We start from the raw sequence: 19,799 nt of genomic DNA, 5'->3' as shown, positions 1-19,799 counted from the left end.
AAGCACGGAGCAGACGGGAATAAGCACTTTCCTCGATTTCTGGGCAGCCCAGGTTCCAGCTGGCCCTCTCTGCTGTGGCCTCAAGCCCAGCCTGCTGCCCCCCACAACCATCAGAGCCCATTCTGCACCAGCACAGGTGCAATAAGAGGGTCAGAGCTAACTGGCACAGAACTGTCCATGTGGAACAGCATCACCTCACACCAGGGTGGGCTGGAGAGGGAGAGCTGGCTGGGCTAGTAAGTGAAAGACAAACACATGAGCCAAACTGGAAGAAGATGGATCACAAACCACAGCCCAGGAGGCAAAGAGTGATTTAAGTGACCAGTGCATAAAAGCAGATCCCATGAAATAAAGGCTTTTTTTCTTTAAAACTTAAATTTTCTATCCAGAACAGAGGAGAGATGAACAACCTAAACTTGTAACATGGGGTTTAGTGCAAATAGAGGAGGATGACAAAATCACTGTCACTTGGAACACTGGTTTGTGATTAAAATGTTTTAAACATGGCTATATTAGAAGATCAAAGCACAACACTCAAGATCTGACTTGCAGCAGTGTGAATTGAAAAATAAAGCAAGTGTTCAGATCTCGGAGTTTTTCTTTAACTTGAAAATACAAGATCTCCATTGGCCTTTGCCTCTTAGAAGAACATGGTCTGACTCAAAAAGTTGATACTTTCACCTAAATCAGTCAAAAAGGGGTTCTGCAGAATCACGCTAGGATTTTTCTCCATAAAAACACAAGCTCATGTGCAAAAAAAAGCCCATTCAGAAATGTTTAAAGTCATCTTCACCATGAAAGGTGTAGACATGCACCAAAATCATAGAATCACAGAATGGTTTGGGTTGGAAGGAACCTTAAAGATCATCTAGTTCAGGGACATCTTCCACTAGATTAGGTTGCTTAGAGCCCCATCCAGTGTGGCCTTGAACACTTCCAGGGATGGGGCATCCACACCTTCTTTGGGTAACCTGTTCCAGTGCCTCACCCCACACACAGCAAAGAGCTTCCTCCTAATAACTAACCCAAACGTATTCTCTTTCAGTTTGAAGTCATTACCCCTTGTCCTGTCATTACATGCCATTGGAAATGATCTCTCTCCATCTTTCTTCTAGGCTCCTTTCAGGTACTGGAAGACCACAGTTAGGTCATCCATAAGACTTCTCTTTTCCAGGCTGAACAAACCAAATTTTCTCAACCTTTCGTCACAGGAGAGGTGCTCCATCCCTCTGATCATCTTACTGGCCTCTTCTGAACTTGTTCCAACAGGATGATGTCTTTCCTATGCTGGGACCCCAGAGCTGGATGCAGCATTCCAGGTGGGGTCCACCTGAGCAGAGTAGAGTGGTAGAATCACCTCCCTTGACCTGCTGGCGTGGGCTTTTGATGCAGGCCAGGACATGGTTGAATTCTGAGCTGCAAGTGGACATGGCTGGGTCATGTCCAGCCTCTCATCCACCAGCATCCCCCAATGCTTCTTGCCAGGGCTGCTTTCCACCTGCTCATCCCCCAGCCTGGGTTGATATTGGGGGTTGCTCCAATACAGGTGCAGCACCTTGCACTTGATCTTATTAAATCCTATTAATCCCACGAGATTCCCATTAAACTTCGTGAGAGTCCCTGTTTTCTACATACTGCTTGTCACCAAAGCACCACCTTTTCACGGCGCCACAGCATGCCACTGATTACAGGCAATTCTTGATACCGCAAACAAGCAGCCTGTAAATCGGCATACACGGAGGACGAAAGCAAACCCCGATGTCCATAGGTACTGAACAACACGGGTACCACGCGGGATTCCCCGCAGGATTCCCATTCCATGGCCGGGAAAAGCGGCACCGGGAAGGGCGGCGGGCGGCGGCTCCCGCGCTCCCGCAGCGCCATCCAGTGGCAGCGCGGCAGGACGGCGGCTGACGAGGGCCTTTGATGCCGCTCATCAACGCGAGCGTTAATTTCTTAATTACGCAACAAGTAACAGCGTATTTTACCAGACACGAGCCCCTTCGCTTTCCTCGGTTGCCGCAGGTCCTGCCAGAAGTGCTCCTGGACGCAGAGGACAAGAAGCTCCTGTGTTTCCGTGCCCTTCACAGTGTCTGCACATTCACACTCGTGCATAAGGCATTCATTAAGGAACGCTAAAGCATTTCCCTTTTTATGTACTTTAGCACATGCGGATGAAAATTAGATTTATAAACTAGAAAGAAACTACAAATTAGGAGGAATAGTGTGTTGCCCCCCAAGGGTATGTTAAATCCCTCGCAACGAAAGCGTGCAGGACACGAAGTCCAAAGAGAAGTTCAGCCCTTTGGTTCCCATCCTGTCCCTTTACATGAAGTAAAATGACTTGGCTTCATTCATAGAATCATTACTTTGGAAAAGACCTCTGAGATCATCAAGTCCAACTGTTAAGGTCCACCACAAAACCATGTCCCTAAGTGCCACATGTTTTTTGAACACTTCAGAGATGGTGACTCCATCACTTCCCTGGGCACTGTTCCAGTGCTTGACAAATCTTTCAGTCAAGAAGTTTTTCCTAATGTCCAGTGTAAACTCCCCTGGTGTAACTCGAGGTCGTTTCATCTTGTCCTGTTGCTTGTTACCTGGGAGAAGAGACCAATCCCCATCTGTCTAGATTCACTAAGGAGAACAGTGCAAATATCCAGCCTTGTGCCACCTATATTTTCCAGGATTTTAGAGGATTGTGTATTCAGATTCTCTCCTGTGAGTGAGGAAATTCAGAAAGAAAGTGCCATGGAGAAATACAGTTCACAAAACCAGACAAAACCTCATTTCTGCAACTTGTGAACAGCCAGCTACCTGAGCTCAAAACTCATTTCATCTTTGCTCTGCCACACAGGATTAGGGCAGAATGAGACACACAAAATGCATTCCTCTCAAAGGCAATCACTGCTGCTTAAGAAAATTACCTATGTCCAATCTGGAAAAGGAATCAATGCTCTCTTCTTCCAGGTTGCAACATTTTCAGTGTGAATTTACAGTGGGGAGAGAGAGAGTAAATTGAAAGTCCAGAATTACAAATTTCTACTTCCAGGAAGAACAGCACAGGTATTTTTCCCATGGACAGTTTCACTCTTTCTTACTGCAGTACACAGGGGTTTATTTCACCTCATATATCAAACATGTACCACATACTTGTAGCTTTCTCACGACATCAAAACCTGAGTGAGATTTGAACAAGCACTGGGAGCTGCAAGAAACAAAACAACTTCAGCCACATCTTTAGCGTATAAAAAATTTGCAGATAGCAAAGCCTTCTTAGTTAGAAAAACTAAATTCCTCAAGAAGAATTTGTTGCTGAAGAGGCAGCATTAAACCAGCTCAAATGAGCTTGTCAGCTTTCAGTTTCAATATACACTGTAAGATTTTGGTATACATTGCAAGATTACCTTCTGCCCTCATCAAAGAACTGGAGGAAAACCCTCATGTGCTAGATAAGAGCATATTTTAAGGAAGAGTCAAGTGCTACATACTTTGGATTAGAGTGATAACCATACTGAATATCAGTATATAGCAAGCAGGCAAGAAATTCTCCTTTCAGAGGAAGAGTAGACACCTCTGAGCCAAAAAGAGGAGAGAGAAATCCCACTAGACTTGGACAATATAAGAGGTGGTGATAACATGGATTGATGGCATTGCTACCATGCTGTTCTCTATACATACGAGGACGTGTATAATAAACAGTTGAAACCTGTTTTTATTGAAAGTCTGTTTCACAACTGAGGTAAGAAGTAAAATAAGAAGGCAATAAAACCATCTTCACAACTTTTATGTGCAGGATTAAAGAAAATTTACTGCTCACAGAACTCCATGCAGCTGAAACATGACAGTGTTTATCCTGATTCAAAGTAAATCTCCATTTACAGAGACTTACTTCACGACTATTACAGTTACCTGAGGGAAAAAAGGCATCCAAAGGCGCACGAGAAAATTTAGAAGCTGCTGCTCAGCCTCCACCACATGTAGTGGAGGGGTTGGACAGCAGAGACACTGACCTCTGACGAGTCTAGTGAAAACTGGCAGGAGGCTTTAATGCCCCCGCTGAGGGGAAAGCAAGGAGTCAGCTGTTATCCAGCAGCAGCTGCCGGGCCAAGAGCACACATGGACTGTCCAGCCCATCACCCCACACACTGCTCTGCCCAGGCAGCGGGTCAGAGAGGAGCCTGAGAAATGAGGGGGTGGGAGGGCGAGGAGAGCTGGGACAGGAGAGGGATTGCAGGGTGCCGTGGAAAGGCAGAACACAAAGGCTTGGGAGGTGCCTGCACAGCAAAGAAAAATCAGTAGGAAACCAGATTTTACTGGTTTTGTTCCTTCAGGAGTAATCTGTTATTTAAGAAAGAACACTTTATACTCAACTCTGTGCTAAGATACTGTATTAAGTGAGAAGGACAAGTATCAACTTCCCCCCACTGCACATCAGTCTCTTTCCCATTTCAGCAGGGTGACCACAACACCTACATGGCTATAGAATATTTTTCTCCTCCTCTGAGGCTGCACTAGCAAGTCTGGACAGGTAATATCGCTCATTAATGCATTTTCTCTTGCATTCATAGCACTTCTAAGTTACAGTGATGTCATTAGCTTGCTATTGAAGGGCATTAGCTATGTTTATCCATGGAAAAACTCTGCTTTTCACAAGTATATTAAAACGGGCAAGAAATTCTACTTTCAGAGGAAGAGGAGAGACACCTCTGAGCATTACAGCCAAGAACAGATGAGAGAAATCCCACCAGACTTGGACAATATAAGAGGTGGCAGAAACATGGAGGGATGGCATTGTTACCATGATGGGCTCCATACATAAGAGGACATGTATAACAAATAGTTGAAACCTGTTTTTATTGAAAGTCTGTTTCACAACTGAGGTAAGAAGTCCACACTGGAGATATTATAGGACATCATAATCATGATCTTTAAGAGAAAATCTAAACTACTCTTAATTCTCCTAAAGGGCAAATTCCATGGGCAAGCAACTTACACTGAAACTGCAGACTCAAAAATAAACGTCGGCCTCTTTAACGGCTTTGGCAGAAGAGTATGACTTGAAGGGGAGTGATGTGAAAACACAATAACAAAACATCTGGATTGATGCCATGAGGTGCTGAGTACTGTTCCTTGATGTAAGAACTAATTTATCCGCTTGCTTACTCAAGTAAATGGTCTCCCTGGACTTGAACTGCAATTAAGTACGTTTCAGGGTTTAATTGGATCGGGGTGGAATGTCGAGCACTTTGTGGGACTGAGCCCACTGAGAGTACCTTGCATGTCCACCAGACACAAACAAAATGCATTACTCACCAAGAGTAAAAGGTGAACACTCACTCATTCTCTCTCAAAACCTGCTTCTAAGCTAAAACCTTCCCTGATTCTACTTCTGGTCCATTTTAACATCCAGAGACATCACCAGTCATTACTGAGCCAGCATTAGAGGAGGGGAAGGGACTTTGCATTTGTTTAACACTTGGTTGCACTGCATATTTGGTGCAGGATGGTCAGCTGCATTTCAGTTACTGCCTGCCCTGAGTAAGAAATCCCCATTCACTGTTCCAGGATATTTTGCTAAGATAGAGGATGTTGCTTCTCAGGGAAGAAGCCCCTGTTTTGCATCTCTGGAGTTAAGACTCCTATTATTATAGATTCTTATAGATAATACTGTGGTTATTGAACACGGCTTCCTCACACACTGGCTAGTGCAAGAACAGGTTTATTTTGGTACAAACATGTAAAGGTATCATTAAAAAATCCTAATGAGACATGTTTTCCCAATTAAAAAATTTAGTATTTGAATGGCAGTGCTATATCATTTAATTCTCCCAGTACAGCAGACAGGCTCTGATCCACACACTCTATCCAATCACAAGTTAAGGCAAAAGAAATAGCCTGCTCAGATATTTTGTTTCACAATATCAGAGAAAGGCCATAGAATTCTTCCAATCATCTCTGAACAGTTAGATGCTTAGTTACATTTATTGAATGAATAAACTGCCAGAAAATAATGAAGTCATTTTTGCGGGTAGATGTCCATGATGAAACCATTAGCAAGTCTGACTGAGGACATTCAAAAACAGATAAATGAAAACCACTATTCATTTCCAAAATGCTTTTCCATTATGGACATAGTTGCTAAATGTTTCCAGAATTTAGTGCTGAAACTTCACAGGATACATACCCTAATGGTCCAGAATACACAAAACTGCATTGTAAAAAAAACCAATAATGTGATAGACTAGTACTGTCATGTCAGAAAATCTTATTATGTGAGGATTCTGACATCCATATAAAATGAAACATAGTAAGACGGGGAATAATTGAGCTCATTCTACCTACCCACTCACTACATGCTCTTTATTATTTTCTGACTGCAAATACAGCTATGGGAATGGGAGGGGGAAGGAGAGAAGAAGAAATGGCAGTCTATCCATATGACTATTTTGTCGTTGTCCTTTTAAGACAGAGGCAGTTAGGAAAAGAACATGTGCATTATGTGTTAGTTTTCAATGGAGTAACATATAAGAAAGCTCTTCTGGATCACCTGCAAAATTACTGCTTTGCTGCAAATGGCCTACAACAGATTGTTATTGCAAAAGGTTTTAATGAGCATGTTTTGTCAGTAATAAACTTTGAAGACAGCTCTGTCAAACTCAGGAGTATAAAAATGCTCATAAGGAAAGGATAATTATCACTGCTTACCAGTTCCGTACTTTTTCCTGTAATATTCTTTGGTGAACTCATCACAATCACAGATTACCATCTTCCTTCCCCAAACATTAATTACTGCCCCTATTTTCAAGTCGCAGTCTTTGTAAAATTCCTGACGCACCGCTCCTGTCTAATAAAAGAGGGAACATTCATACAGCAGCTCCATAAATCCCAGAATCCCATAACCTTCCTTAAAACCCAGGTCATTTAGTGAGTGTGATTTAACACATAACCTGCAAAGTCCATTTGCAAGTATATTTCACCCCATGTTAAGCTACTTCATTTTTACAAACGGGTGATTTACACACAGTAAAGCTGAGTAGGTTTCATTTCAGCTATTCTCCAGTGGCAGCACAATTCTATAAATAACCCTCTGTTGCAGAGGATAACAATCACAGAAATTACAAAAACTACTATGAAGATATTCAACAGCTGGAGGTGTTCAGTGATATCTGACCTGCAGAGTGTCCCGAATGTAGTAGCCTTTGTTTCTTTCTGACTTTCCCAACACATTGAGAAGAGTGTAATTGGTGATTGTGCCCGGCTGTAACATCTCAGTGGGAGCATCCTGCAAGAGAAGGGACCAACTCTTCAGAAATACAGTTAAGAGTGAAGAAAGAGAATTCTGGTACCTTAGAATTAGCAGGTTTGTTACAGACTGGCTGTTATCGTAGTATTTTCCTGGGAGAATTTTTAGTAAATTCTAAGGTAAGATTACACCACCAAACCTAAAAACCAGTGTGTATGTCAAAAGCCAGTACATATTCCAGAAGCAGCATCCAGAATCTTACTGTGCATCAAAGGGTAAAGTCTCCTTATTTTTTCTTGAAAGCAAACAGAAAGCAAAGGTCAACACACCTGAAGCACCACATCATTGTCAACATCTGCTCTAAAGGCTATTTTTTTGATTGGTAATAATTATAAAAACATGCAAAGAACCATTCAGGGTTGGTCTGAACCACTGCACACACATAGGATCTTCAAGTCAGCTTGATTCTGTTGGCAAAATTGTTAGTATATTTGTTTCTGTTGTGAGTTTCAAAATTGCAATAGTAATTTATCCCAGTAATATCAAATTTAATATGTTACAATTTTTTAATTATGAATTAACTGCTGGTTCAGAGGAATCAAAATGAGTTATTTTGTCTTACCACCTTCCCTGACACCCCAACTTTTGACTGATGTCCTCTGCTGCCCTTCTCAAAGTTTCCAGAGGAAGAAGCCAGCCTTTAAAATTGCAACATGCACTTCAATGGTAGAAGGGGTCTGATAACACAGAGCCACTGATAAATCAGCTTATCAGAATACAGGATGCACAAGGGTGAGAAAAGTGTAATATTTTGCCGTTAGGTTTTTACTGTAAAATCTCATGTACATCTCTGGCATCACAAATAGATTATCAGTGCTAGAAGGAAAGGAGGAAAAGATTCCCAGTATTTTACTCCATCTGTTGGCTGATGTTATTCTGTCATCAGGATCTGTCTGAAGTGACACAGAAGCGTATCCAGCTCATTAATTTTATAATCATAACAGGTTAGAGAAGACTCAAACCCTTTGAAGATTTCTCTGAGAAATTTGAAGATTTCTCATATAAGCACCTGCTTAATGCCCGACAAAGCTTATTGATGGATTCCTATTGGTTTTAACTAACTTTGCTTAAGGTCCCAAATCTAGAAATTCAATTTTAAGAAATCGCATTACATTTCCTACAAAGTAGTATTCCTATGGAATACTAAAACTGACTTTTCCAAAGGCTGCAAATATAAGTCATGGATCAAATTTGAATTCCCCTTAGTTTCACACTAGCTTATCAATATTAATTATTTTTCTGGACTTCCATTACTGCAGAGCTTTATTAATAGATTTACCTCAATACACTAATATAGGAGAAAGAAAATCATAGGTCATCTCTGTCTTAGTTTAAACATGACAAGCCTTGAGCCATTTTTCCATCACGTACAAAGTTACTACATGAATACATGTGCAAAACCTAAATCATGCAATTAAGATTAATACTCTGCAAACACTTTCTATATACCATTGCAATTCTAGTACAGGATTTTCAAAACAAGGCGTTCAATATTTCTTAACTAGTGGAAGAACTTGAATGACGCTGAAATTTTCATTCCTCACCTTTGGAAGCTTATCTCTTTTGAGGAAATATGGAACTACATCCCGGCCTGAGTTTTCTGGTAAAACTTCTCTTATATCAATTGTATCATCAGCCAAATAATAACGAAGAACAAGTTCTCGTGGGCCATAATGAAGACATTCTGGGTCATTCCAGGCACAGGTAAAACCTAAAACTTGTCCATCGTACTCCAGAAATTGTTTCAAAGTGTCAAAGCGCTCGTAAGGGCGCACTGGATTCGTACTCTCCAGAATCCTCTGAGAAAGGAGAAATTAGGAGAAACATATTTTTAATTATTTGCTCTTAAAAACAGGATCACAACTGCATGGTACTGCCCAACCTTAAAACAGGGGGTTAGGGTTTTCAAATGACACCACATAATTACAGTACATGAAACACCGTTTATGCCATTACCAAAGAAGTATTTTCAGGGTCACTGTGCCCTCTGAAAATATACGAAAACAATTCTGGATTGGTTTTAATCCTTGTTTTTCTTGCAATAAGGTCCTTCAGATCAGAGAACTGTCAAATTATTTATAGTACATCTCAGATTTTCAACAAATTGCCCATGGTAATCAGATGACTACAACTCCAAATAGCATCACCCTTCCTGATTTACTTCCTTAAAAATTATTTCTCACAGATAATGTGGCATAAAGAATTGATTCTTTCTTTTCCCTTTGGTATTTTTTTGTCTTTCAACTTTAAAACATTGGCTTATTAACTTTTGATTCCTGTTCTATAGCTGGCAGGTACTGGGTGCATATGTTCTCCTCTCAATACACATCCATTGGTCTGAAAGGGAACAGTAAGTCCCCAAAAAAAGTTACATTCCAGCTGATGTGACCTATGACAAGGTGCTACCTACAGTCATGGTTGCTGCAAAACCAGCATCACTGCATTAAACTGGATCCCAGGATGATGAACCAATCCAAGGACTGCATTTATATACTGTTGGTTCACACATACAAATGATGACCTGAACATGGTGTTTTTCCTAAGTCAAAATCCATCCTGTCCAAAAGGCATTAAAAGGGGCAATACAACCCTTCTAATCTAAAAAACATTCTACAAAATTGCTTCCAAAGAAGAATGGTGACAGACACTGATGGGACACTGTAAGCTGAACTGCTTGAACCATTGAATCATAGAATCACAGAAAGAACTGTTGACTGTGGCAATTTATGTCATTGTCTAAATTTCTATTTATCCACTAATACATCTTCTGGCCTTAAAAATCTGAGAGGGAGAAATTCCATTCTTTCAGAGCATCAAATCTTAAAATAAGGAGAGCAGAACTAAATTTTGCCTCCCAATATCCCTGGTGATCTGCAGCACTCTTTGCATTTCAGCCATATATGCTACAGCTCAGTTATTTACCTTTTTATTCTTCTTTTTTGCTCCTTCCTGAACCTTGAAGACGCAATGAGCAATGAAACACGGCCAGAGAGCCAAATAACATCATAATCTATGGGACACCATCTCCAAAAATATGAAAGGAATTTCTTCACAGAAAGGGTTGTCAGGCATTGGAAGGGGCTGCCCAGGGAGGCGGTGGAGTCGCCATCCCTGGAGATGTTCAGGAAACTACTGGAGGTGGTACTTAGTGCTCTGGTCTAGTTGACAAGGTGGTGATTGTTCAAAGGTTGGACTAGCTGATCTTAGAGGTCTTTTCCAACCTAAATGATTCTGTGATTCTGTGCAATATGAATCTAAGTGGTTTGCTACACTTTTCATTAGTGTCATTTTCTACCCCATTGCATTCCTTACTTTCCTTCGTACATTTGTTTTCTGGCCACCTATCAGGAGTTTGGTGCAAACCAACTCAATTTTACTCAAAGCAGTCCAGGGCAATCAAAAAAAATTCACCTTCCACAGATTAGGCACAGGAAAGTGACAGCATAAGGCAGCCAGAATTCGCTAGATAACTTTTCTGTAATTCCTCAACAACTGAGAACATGAAGACATAGATTTTAGTAACTTTTTGTCTTCTGATGCTCGTATTTCTCAAATCTTATTCCCCTCTCCATTCTTTTTAGGCACAAATATCCACAATACTTGACTGGTTTGCTTGTTGCTTAAAAAAAATTAAATCTAAGCAAGTTATGCAGTACCATATATAATGTTGACACAGTCTGACAATACCAAGACAACTCAGCACATGTCAATATTCACAGCTGTTACCTACAATGCCTGAGCAAGAGAAAAGTAACCCATGGCCAGTTTGAGTCACCACAACCAGGAGATGTATTACAAATGCTGCAAAAAGGCTGGTAGCATGAATAAAGATAAACCAACGTGTTGGCCTGAGAAAACCTCAGAGACATGGAAATTGTCCTACACATCTCAGCCATAGTTACCTTCTATTTTTGCTGCTGAGACCTGCAGCAGTTTCCTCAATATGAGCACTAAGCTGAATGCAACAGACACAGGAGTATTTGCTGTTTTCAGAGGGCCAGGCTGGATCTGTCACAACAGGTTGCATATCATGGGCCAACTGTCCTAACAGAGTCGGGTCAAGTGCCATCTGCACTCATATTAATCAACAAAAACAGAACTGAAAGAAACTGTCACTATTACCTGCAGAAAACATCACTCCCACTACTATTCACAGGGAAAAAAAGGGACCCCAAATCCTGCAAGGGGGAATCCACACAGCATGTAGGAGCTGTGAGTGCGATTTTTGGAGCAGGTGTGTATGTGTGTGTATGTGTTCCCATATACTTATAAAAGAGGGAACTATCTTCAAGTAAAACCTCACAAGTCTTAAAACTGCAGGGCTCTGGGTTCTGTATGGCAGAAGAATTTGCTCTAAACATGCAAAGAGCTGTTAAAAATGTGTGGGGTAGAGATGAAAGATGACATATGAATAGAACAAAGGAGTCTGCAGGAAGCCATGGGGGTGCTTGAACCACAATTCCAATTATGTCTTCCTTTAAACACTTTAAAAGTGTTTATTATCATTAAATTAACTCAAGCAAATCCATAAGTAGAACATGGAATAGGTACACTTTTTTTCTTCTTTTCCTTTCAATACTGAAAGGTTTATTTTATTTTTCCCTATTAATTTTGTTCTGTTTTAAAAGGTGTGAGAACACATCAGGAGAAAACTGGTTATATTTAATTATACAGTACAATGAGCCATATACCAGAATTTTTAAAAGCAAGTTTTGTCTTGGGATTTATTATTTTGAAATAACTACTTCCTATATGTTTTTAAAGAAAGAATTTATGTAATGCATATTAATAATATCAAGTTTTCACTGCTACTGCCTCATCTGACCTGTCGTCGCTGTGTGATGTATGGATCATGCGGACGAGTTCCAGGAGGATTTACTCTCACTCCCATCTTCTTCAGGAAATTTTTTGTATACAGGTCACAATCTACAATCTTAAATATTCTGGAATAAAAGTTTACTTCTATGTTGATATTGAAATGAAGTATAGTATAGAACTGATCTTCATGAGGAGGTGGAAGTGGAATTCGATGCCGTCGAAGAATAGTTCCTGTGAAACAATTAGGATAAATTCATACAGTAAATATTATTTGCTCTAAGGATCCCTCCCCAGACTTGCTAATTTTCTATGTTGATAGGACCTAAACAGATAAAGCCATGAGGGACAAAAAAAATTTTCCTTCATTTAGCAAAAGAATTATTAGGTAAGAGGATCCTTTTATTAACAAGGATACACTGATTGTCTTCTGGAACCTCAAGTTCCAGTATTTGACTGAAGTTAATACAGAAAATTGCCACCTTCTGAGACAAGCAGGAAACCACTGAAGTAAATTTCCATTTGTTGATGCAAACTTAACAGGTTTGTAATTTTAAAAGTATTTTTCTTCATTATGAAAAGAAATGTCTTCTTCACGTTTTCAGGAAAGCAAGAGCAGTCTCCAGTACTTGTTAGTCTCATTAATTTTTCTTTTAAAAAAGAACACATAAAAAGTTGTGCATAAAGGATGTGGTGGGGGTGTCTGAGAGGGACAAGATTCGTCTGTACACTCTGCAGGATGAAGAGAGCCACACAGAGCTAAGGTTAGAGGAAAAACTGCCCTAGCAAGGAAAAAGTGTAACCTATCAAGCATGGAGAACATTCAACTGAGCTTCCCCAAGGAGCACGTGGGAAGTGGAGACAACAGGGCTAAGTTGGGCTGATTACTGGTCTGCAGCAAAGAATCCATCTCAAAAATACAAAGCCAGGAACTCACAACCCGCATTCTAACAGGAACACGACGCAACAGAAAAGGAAAGGCAGGGAAGGGGAGAGGAGAGAAGAGAGGGATATTTTAATTTTGCTTAAAGTACACACTTGAATTTTCTTATTCATAGTCTGTAAATGAAAGGACTGTTATTCTGAGAGCATTGAATTTTGTTACATTTAACACATTAAAAGAGAAGGAAACTGCTACTGGCTATTTATCAGCTGAAAACTCTCAAATACATTGAGGAATTGGGTGATGCTTCAAAAGTATTCACTGTTGATGAGTAAGAGACTGGAACATCTCTCATGTGAGCAAAGGTTGAGAGAACTGGGTCTGTTCAGTGTGGAACAGAGATGACTCAAGGGGGGGAACACTTATCAATATTTTTAAATACCTGGTGGGAGGGAAGGCAGAAGATGGAGCCAGGCTCTTCTCCATGGTGCCCATTGACAGGATGAGAGCCAATTAAAAGACACAGAATTCCATCAGAACCCACAAGCCCACCTTTTTACAGTGAGGATGATCAAATACCAGAACAGGCTGCCAAAAAAGGTTGCAAAGTCTCCATTCTTGAAACCCAACAGGACATGGCCCTGGGCATCTGGCTCTAGCTGATTCTGCTTGGAGCAGGGGGGTGGACTAAACAATCTTAAGATATCCCTTTCAACTTCGAGAATTTTGTGATAGTACAAGTATTTTACAAATAACTTACAAGTACTTTAAAATCAACTTAGAAGCTCCAGCCTTAGTAGGTTAAACTAATTTGTAAGACATACATTAAAGACAGGTATGCAGCTGCAGGTATGACCAGCTATGATTTATTCCAGGTTCACAAAGAACAGCAGCTTGGCACAGCTGGGACTAAATTCTTATTTTTAACACTACAACAGAAGAAAAAGGACAACAGTCGAAGTTTTACCGTATCAATACCTCAACATACTTCCCTGAAAATACCCTACAGAGAATAAAAAGATGGCCCAGTGTTCAACCTCAGGCTCTTTGTTGTGCTTCTCAACCCAGACACCTCTCTTAACACCACCTTTACAATGTGTCCACCCACTGGCTAAGACCAGACAGGAACCACCAACCTATAATATTAAAATAATTACTTGCCACATAGATTCCCAACAACTTTGAAATTACAAGAACTCTAAAATCTGCTGCAACTTAAATACAGTAAATGTGAAAAATTACAAAGCTAAAAATAGTTCCAATACCAACCTGCTACTACAATAATAGATCATTAGACACAATTAGCTGAAAGGTCCATCTCATTATCACTCACTACAGAGCTGGATCTCTTTCCAGTGCCCTTTAGACGTGTATCTGGTATGGTTTCCCATACCAGAGTATGGTATGGTTTCCCAGGACCAGAGTCCTGTTTGATGCTTTTCCAGCACTGTTGTTTTGTTTCGGAGGTAGATGAGAGTGAAGGGGGGCTTGGGGAGAGAAGGGATAAAGGCAGAGCAGGAGTGAGAAAGGTATCACTGTGTGCCTTGTTTGGTGTTTGAAGGGCATTATTCTTAAGTTAGTCCACGGAAATTTTTTATTGTTCACTTTATTTCCCTGTAGACTAATTTCTATGAAATACCTTTCACTACTACCATTATCAGAGTTGTCTGCTAAATTTTAATTCCTACAATGAAAACAAGTCCTTAATTTTTCAGGGGAATAAAGCAACAAAGCAGATTTAGTTTTTGTTCCCATTAAAATAATTATTTAGGACCCGTTCAGCATCCTGATGTTTCACATGTACCAAATCCAACATCCTGGTTAGTGACCTTTGACTGTATAACAAATTTTGTCCTCTATCTGCTTGAACATACTATACACCTATTTAAGATGCACCCTCACTAAAATATGTTAGAAAAGGTGGTCATTAGCACATTTTGACATGATGCAAAAGTGCACTGCATTAGCATTAATAAAACTACAAACTTTAGAATATTTTACCTAATTTTGGCCAATCCTTGCCTCACTCCTACAAAAATCAACAGATAAGTCAGAACATGCAAATCCTTTTGAATGATAACTTTAGTGAAAATGTAACAGTTGACAATTTTCTAATATGAGGGGTTTTCTGAGGGTTTACTCACCTCAGATTTGGTGAATAAGCCTTCAGCTAGTTTTTCATATCACTTTTCAGGGTAAAATACACAAGCCCATTTTATTCTGAGGGATAAGAATTTCTTTCCAAATGGAAAATGTCTTGCAAAGATAATATCTGTAGCAATCCTTTGCTTTCATTAGGTATCACTGTGCCTGACATACACACGTACAGGATACATTTTATATTGTTGAATTTGAAATTGAATAATGTTTTCCTTTACTGTGCTCTTGGAAAGGGAGCTGCTGATGGCATTGAGCTCCCACACCATAATTTGTAGCATATCTTCTTGTCTCTTGGGGCTTCTGATTATTTGGCAACCACAGCAGCTGCTTAAGGAGACCTCCCTAGTAGTGAAGGCCTTCTGACAATGAAGCTGGGCAGCAAATTATTTGGTCTCTGCTGTTCCCCTGCCCTGCAGAAGAAATTAAGCGGTATCCAGAGCTTCCTCTCTCTCTCTGCACAACTCAAGAGTGCATTAGAGGGAGGAGTAGAATGACTAACATCTGGAGTTTGTACAGAAAGGAGGAGAAGCCACCACTACTATCCCTGCAACACAAAGAGTTCACTCCAATAAACAAGGAGACTTCTTACATTCCCTTATTCATCTGTCTCCGAACACAGCAAGGTCATGATTTGGCCACCATCAAGTATGGCAAAATCACAATTATTTCAAGGCCTGGGGGGAGGCTTAAACTCTAAGATAATTGGTTATATTGGAGGAGCTGACTGTAACTTTGTTTTCCTGCTTGCACTTTTCCTCTCCATCCAGCCGGCCTTGGGAACCCGGCCAGCAGGCAGCTCCACTCTCCTCCTCAGCTGGCTGACCTTGGGGAAACCAGCCAGCTGCTCCTCTCTGCTCTGGCTTGCAGGGTCTGGAGTGCACTGGAAGCTACAGTCAACCCCATGGGAGCATAAGTGACCTTTTGATAAGACAGTATCAGCCAGCCAGAGTCCTGTTAACTGGGAATGAGACGTACAAAACACTTGCACTGCCATATCCAGCCTGGCTCTCTATGGGAGAATTTCTCTTTATATTGAAAGAATAATTATCATTCCGGCTGTGGAAGAAGCATTTGGAGTTTGTTATGTGGTTGAGTTTACTGTCCTTCTCTTCATTCTGTACTCCCTTATCTTTACTTGGGTTTTGTGCACTGTGTTTGCCCTGGTGTTTTTTCCTTTGATTCTGGTTTCTCAAGTTCAAGTCAGCCTCTGCATTCCTTTCTCTGTTTGTATAGATTTCTCCTAATGTTTCTAAAATTTTCCAGTTTCCAAAATTAAACTAAGTTTAAATTTCAGTTATTAAGTAGCAACTTTATATGTCCAAATTCATGTCCAAGTACAGCAGCCAATTTCACAAAGCACTGAAGACACCGAAACACAATTCTCACAGATCATTTATTTTGTCACACTGAGATTTTGATCAATGGTAAAAGCACGTCTTTGGGCACTTTCTTTCTCTGAAGCAAATTTGTTTTAGTTTTGTGAATTCATAATTGAATTTAGAAATTCTTCTAACTTTTTTTGACAGCTATTCCTTCACCAGATCTTCCTGCAGTGTGTAAGCCTCTCCCAAGTTTCTTTCTGCACAGCCAGAACTAGAACAAGAGTACAGAGGGAAATTACTGCATTTCTCCACCTCCACCATGCCCAGGGACACCCACTCAGACCATCAAACTCTCATTTATGGGTTAAGGCACAAGCACTGGTAATCCCCTGGCCTCAAGGCATTAACCAGCCAAGCTAAGATCTACCTTTGATCTACCCCACCCCTCCCTATGTGCTCTCCAAAAAGGCTCCTGGGAACAGCCATTTCAGCTGTCTTTAACATCTTTCCTGCCAGGGCAAACATCCAAGTTAAGGTCTCCACCACCTTCTGCCTTCAACAGTTCAATGGCACTTTATCCATCACTGTTTTTTGCTGTTCCTCCTTTACACAACCTCTTTCCTTGCACAGCAACTCTCCAACTGTTCACGTAGACTGAGCCTATCCTGCTCCTGATGTCCCCACACTTCTTTTTTCACCTACATCCCCACACCTGTGCTCTTTTGTTCAGTGCTGTTTGCCTTTCAATAACCCAAGTTCTCCTACAGATGAACTCTCTACAAATCCCTGGAATTTTAATTAACTCCAAAGTTGTATTTCAGCAGATGTGCATTATGGTTAAGATCCTGAACTTCAGCTCAGTTCAGTTCCTCATCCTGTTACAACCTTTTCTGCATGATCATGGGTAAGATTTTCATTCCTTTGTGCTTCAGTTTACCAGCTTCACAATGCAGGCAGTTACATTTCTTGTTCTTGGGCTTACAGAGTCCCAGTCAGGATAAGAAATTTGAATAATATAAGAGAGAGAGAGAGAAAAATAGAGAAATAGAGAAATAGAGACATAGATAATTATAATAAAAGAGGAAATAGGACGATTTTTGATCAAAAACGCAATAAGATTAACAGTTAGTGATTTGGGAATTTTTTTTTAAAGAAACACTGCTTTTGCATATATTCAACAACAAATATTTAGTGCCTTTAATATAACAACTTTGTCATTAGTCTTCAGTTATGGAGCATGAAGTCAATGCCCAAGTGCATGTGAGTGGAGAATGCTCTGATAAGCATCACCACCACCTTTTTCACTCTACATCATATTAATCTTTAGGATAATAAGAATATTTATGTAGATGATTATGATAAAGTATAGGCCCCAGATCTATTAATCACCTGTGAATCCTAAACACACCCCAAACAGTCTTTGGGCCTTTCAACCTACAGTATCTTTTCCTTTCTAAACACAGTCAATACACAGAGCTTCCTTACCAGCCCAGGTACCAGCAATAAATAAATTAAGTGTACTTTGGAGATCCTGGAGCATTTCTTTTTAATCCATCAGTTAAATATGTTGTGTATGTATATTTATCCCACATAAAGTACTCTGACAAAGTCGTAGAGGCCTTCAAAACATCCTTACATGGAAGACTGAGAGAATTCTTGTTCCTCTCTAACATCATTCAGTTAATTTTAGATCCAGTACCAAAGGTGACTCCAACAACAACTAACACAAGATACAACCAAGGAAAGAGGGGGAAATTGTAGCCTCCCTGTCACCACAGGAACAGGACTAGAGTTCCAGGAACATCAGGGCTGAAGAGGTAGCCTGCACAACCCACACCTCAAAGACAATGAAAATTACTCATTCAAAGGAATCACCTTTGGATTTGCTTTATCCTGCTCTAATGAATCTGGCTTCCACCTTCCCTCTCAAAGGTGTTACCTCTGCCTCTCAGGTTAACTCTGCTTCCTTTGTCAACGGACATTCATTCCAAACCACAAAATCCAGAAACAGCCGCTCCCACTCCTGTGACGCACAAGTCAAGGAAAACCTAAATCCAGTGATGTCTCCCACCTCATGCATTCAGGTGCAGGGAAGGGATAAGTAACTGTAACTTCCCAAAGAAAGAGCTCCAACACGCTTTTCCTCACATCTTGGAAAAGTACTTGCCCAGGAAGGAGTAGGACAAGGTTCCTCTGAATACAAAATCAGTCCCTGCTGACAAGCCTACAAGAATTCTGGCAAGAACTACTCAACACAGGGAAAGCAGGGCCTGAAGCATTGGCTTAAGAAGAGATTCACAGGCAATTTTATCCCAGGTCTAACAGTGATGATGCACATAACATCTTTAAATATCACTGAATCACAGAATATGCTGATTTGGAGGGGACCCATCAGGATCATTGAGTCCAACTCCTGGCCCTGCACAGCACACCCCAAGAATCACACAATGTGCCTCAGAGTGTTGTCCAAAAGCTTCTTGAACTCTGTCAGGTTTGGTGCTGTGACCACTTCCCTGGGGAGCCTGTTCCAGTGCTCAACTACCCTCTGAGTGAAGAACCTTTTCCTGATATCCAACCTAAACCTCCCCTGACTCAGCTTCAGGCCATTCTCTTGGGTCCTGTCACTGGTGACGAGACTGATCTTGCTCTGCAGATAGATAAATTGGTAGCATCTGCTGATCTGTGAAAAGAATGGGGTAGTGAAATGGTTAACTTATTTTTGAAAATTGCTGTGCTAAGATCCACCAGAATGTACAAAACATCTTTGGGGACTGGGAGGCGCAGTCATCCCAAGACATCCTGCTTCTTTGGATAATATCCCTTGAAAACTTTTCATTTTGGCAGTGACCCATAAACACCAAGAAGCAGCAGCTGTGTTCCCCTTCTGCAACAGGATGTTGACCGCTAGGTCACATTTTTTTAACGTAAACCAAGTCCATTAATAACCCAGTAAATCAGCTCAGGAAAAACCCTCCTCCAAAAGCCCTCAGGCTGGTCCAAGTGCAGTGATGTGACACACTGAGGCAAGGCAGCTTCTTAGCTTAGAGGCATCCAGGAAAAATTACTGTGCCAAGGACACTTTAATCACAAAAGAACCGAGAGTCAGAGGCACAAAAGATGCTCTTCTTCAACAATGGCAGAGACACTGTTGTAGCTAATGAACAATTACAGAGCTGCTGCTACAGAACTCACTGTCAGTGCCAAGATGGGAGGAGCCAGGCTCGGGAATGGAGACCTAGAACACAAATTGCTTCCGCAGAAGTGACACAACACTGACAAAGACCTACCATCCTATGATTTCAAACAACTGTAT

At 40.8% G+C, this 19,799-nt stretch overlaps 1 protein-coding gene across 2 annotated transcripts in view; it reads right to left on the bottom strand.

Moving 5' to 3' along the window:
• Positions 1 to 19,799, bottom strand: part of EFHC2 (EF-hand domain containing 2) — a 60,248-nt gene that overhangs the window by 25,518 nt on the left and 14,931 nt on the right. For both annotated transcript variants that reach the window (XM_017810864.1, XM_017810866.1), the window contains exons 4-7: positions 12,132 to 12,355; positions 8,851 to 9,105; positions 7,175 to 7,285; positions 6,709 to 6,847 (exon numbers count right to left, since the gene is read on the bottom strand). In XM_017810864.1, coding sequence (XP_017666353.1) covers positions 6,709 to 6,847; positions 7,175 to 7,285; positions 8,851 to 9,105; positions 12,132 to 12,355 — 729 coding nt within the window. The remainder of the gene's footprint in view (positions 1 to 6,708; positions 6,848 to 7,174; positions 7,286 to 8,850; positions 9,106 to 12,131; positions 12,356 to 19,799) is intronic.

This window comes from Lepidothrix coronata, unplaced genomic scaffold, assembly GCF_001604755.1.
Source record: "Lepidothrix coronata isolate B3197 unplaced genomic scaffold, Lepidothrix_coronata-1.0 Scaffold30, whole genome shotgun sequence".
Classification (NCBI taxonomy): domain Eukaryota; kingdom Metazoa; phylum Chordata; class Aves; order Passeriformes; family Pipridae; genus Lepidothrix; species Lepidothrix coronata.
The sequence above is the reverse complement of the archived record's forward strand: the minus strand, read 5'-3'. Positions and strand labels throughout refer to the sequence as shown.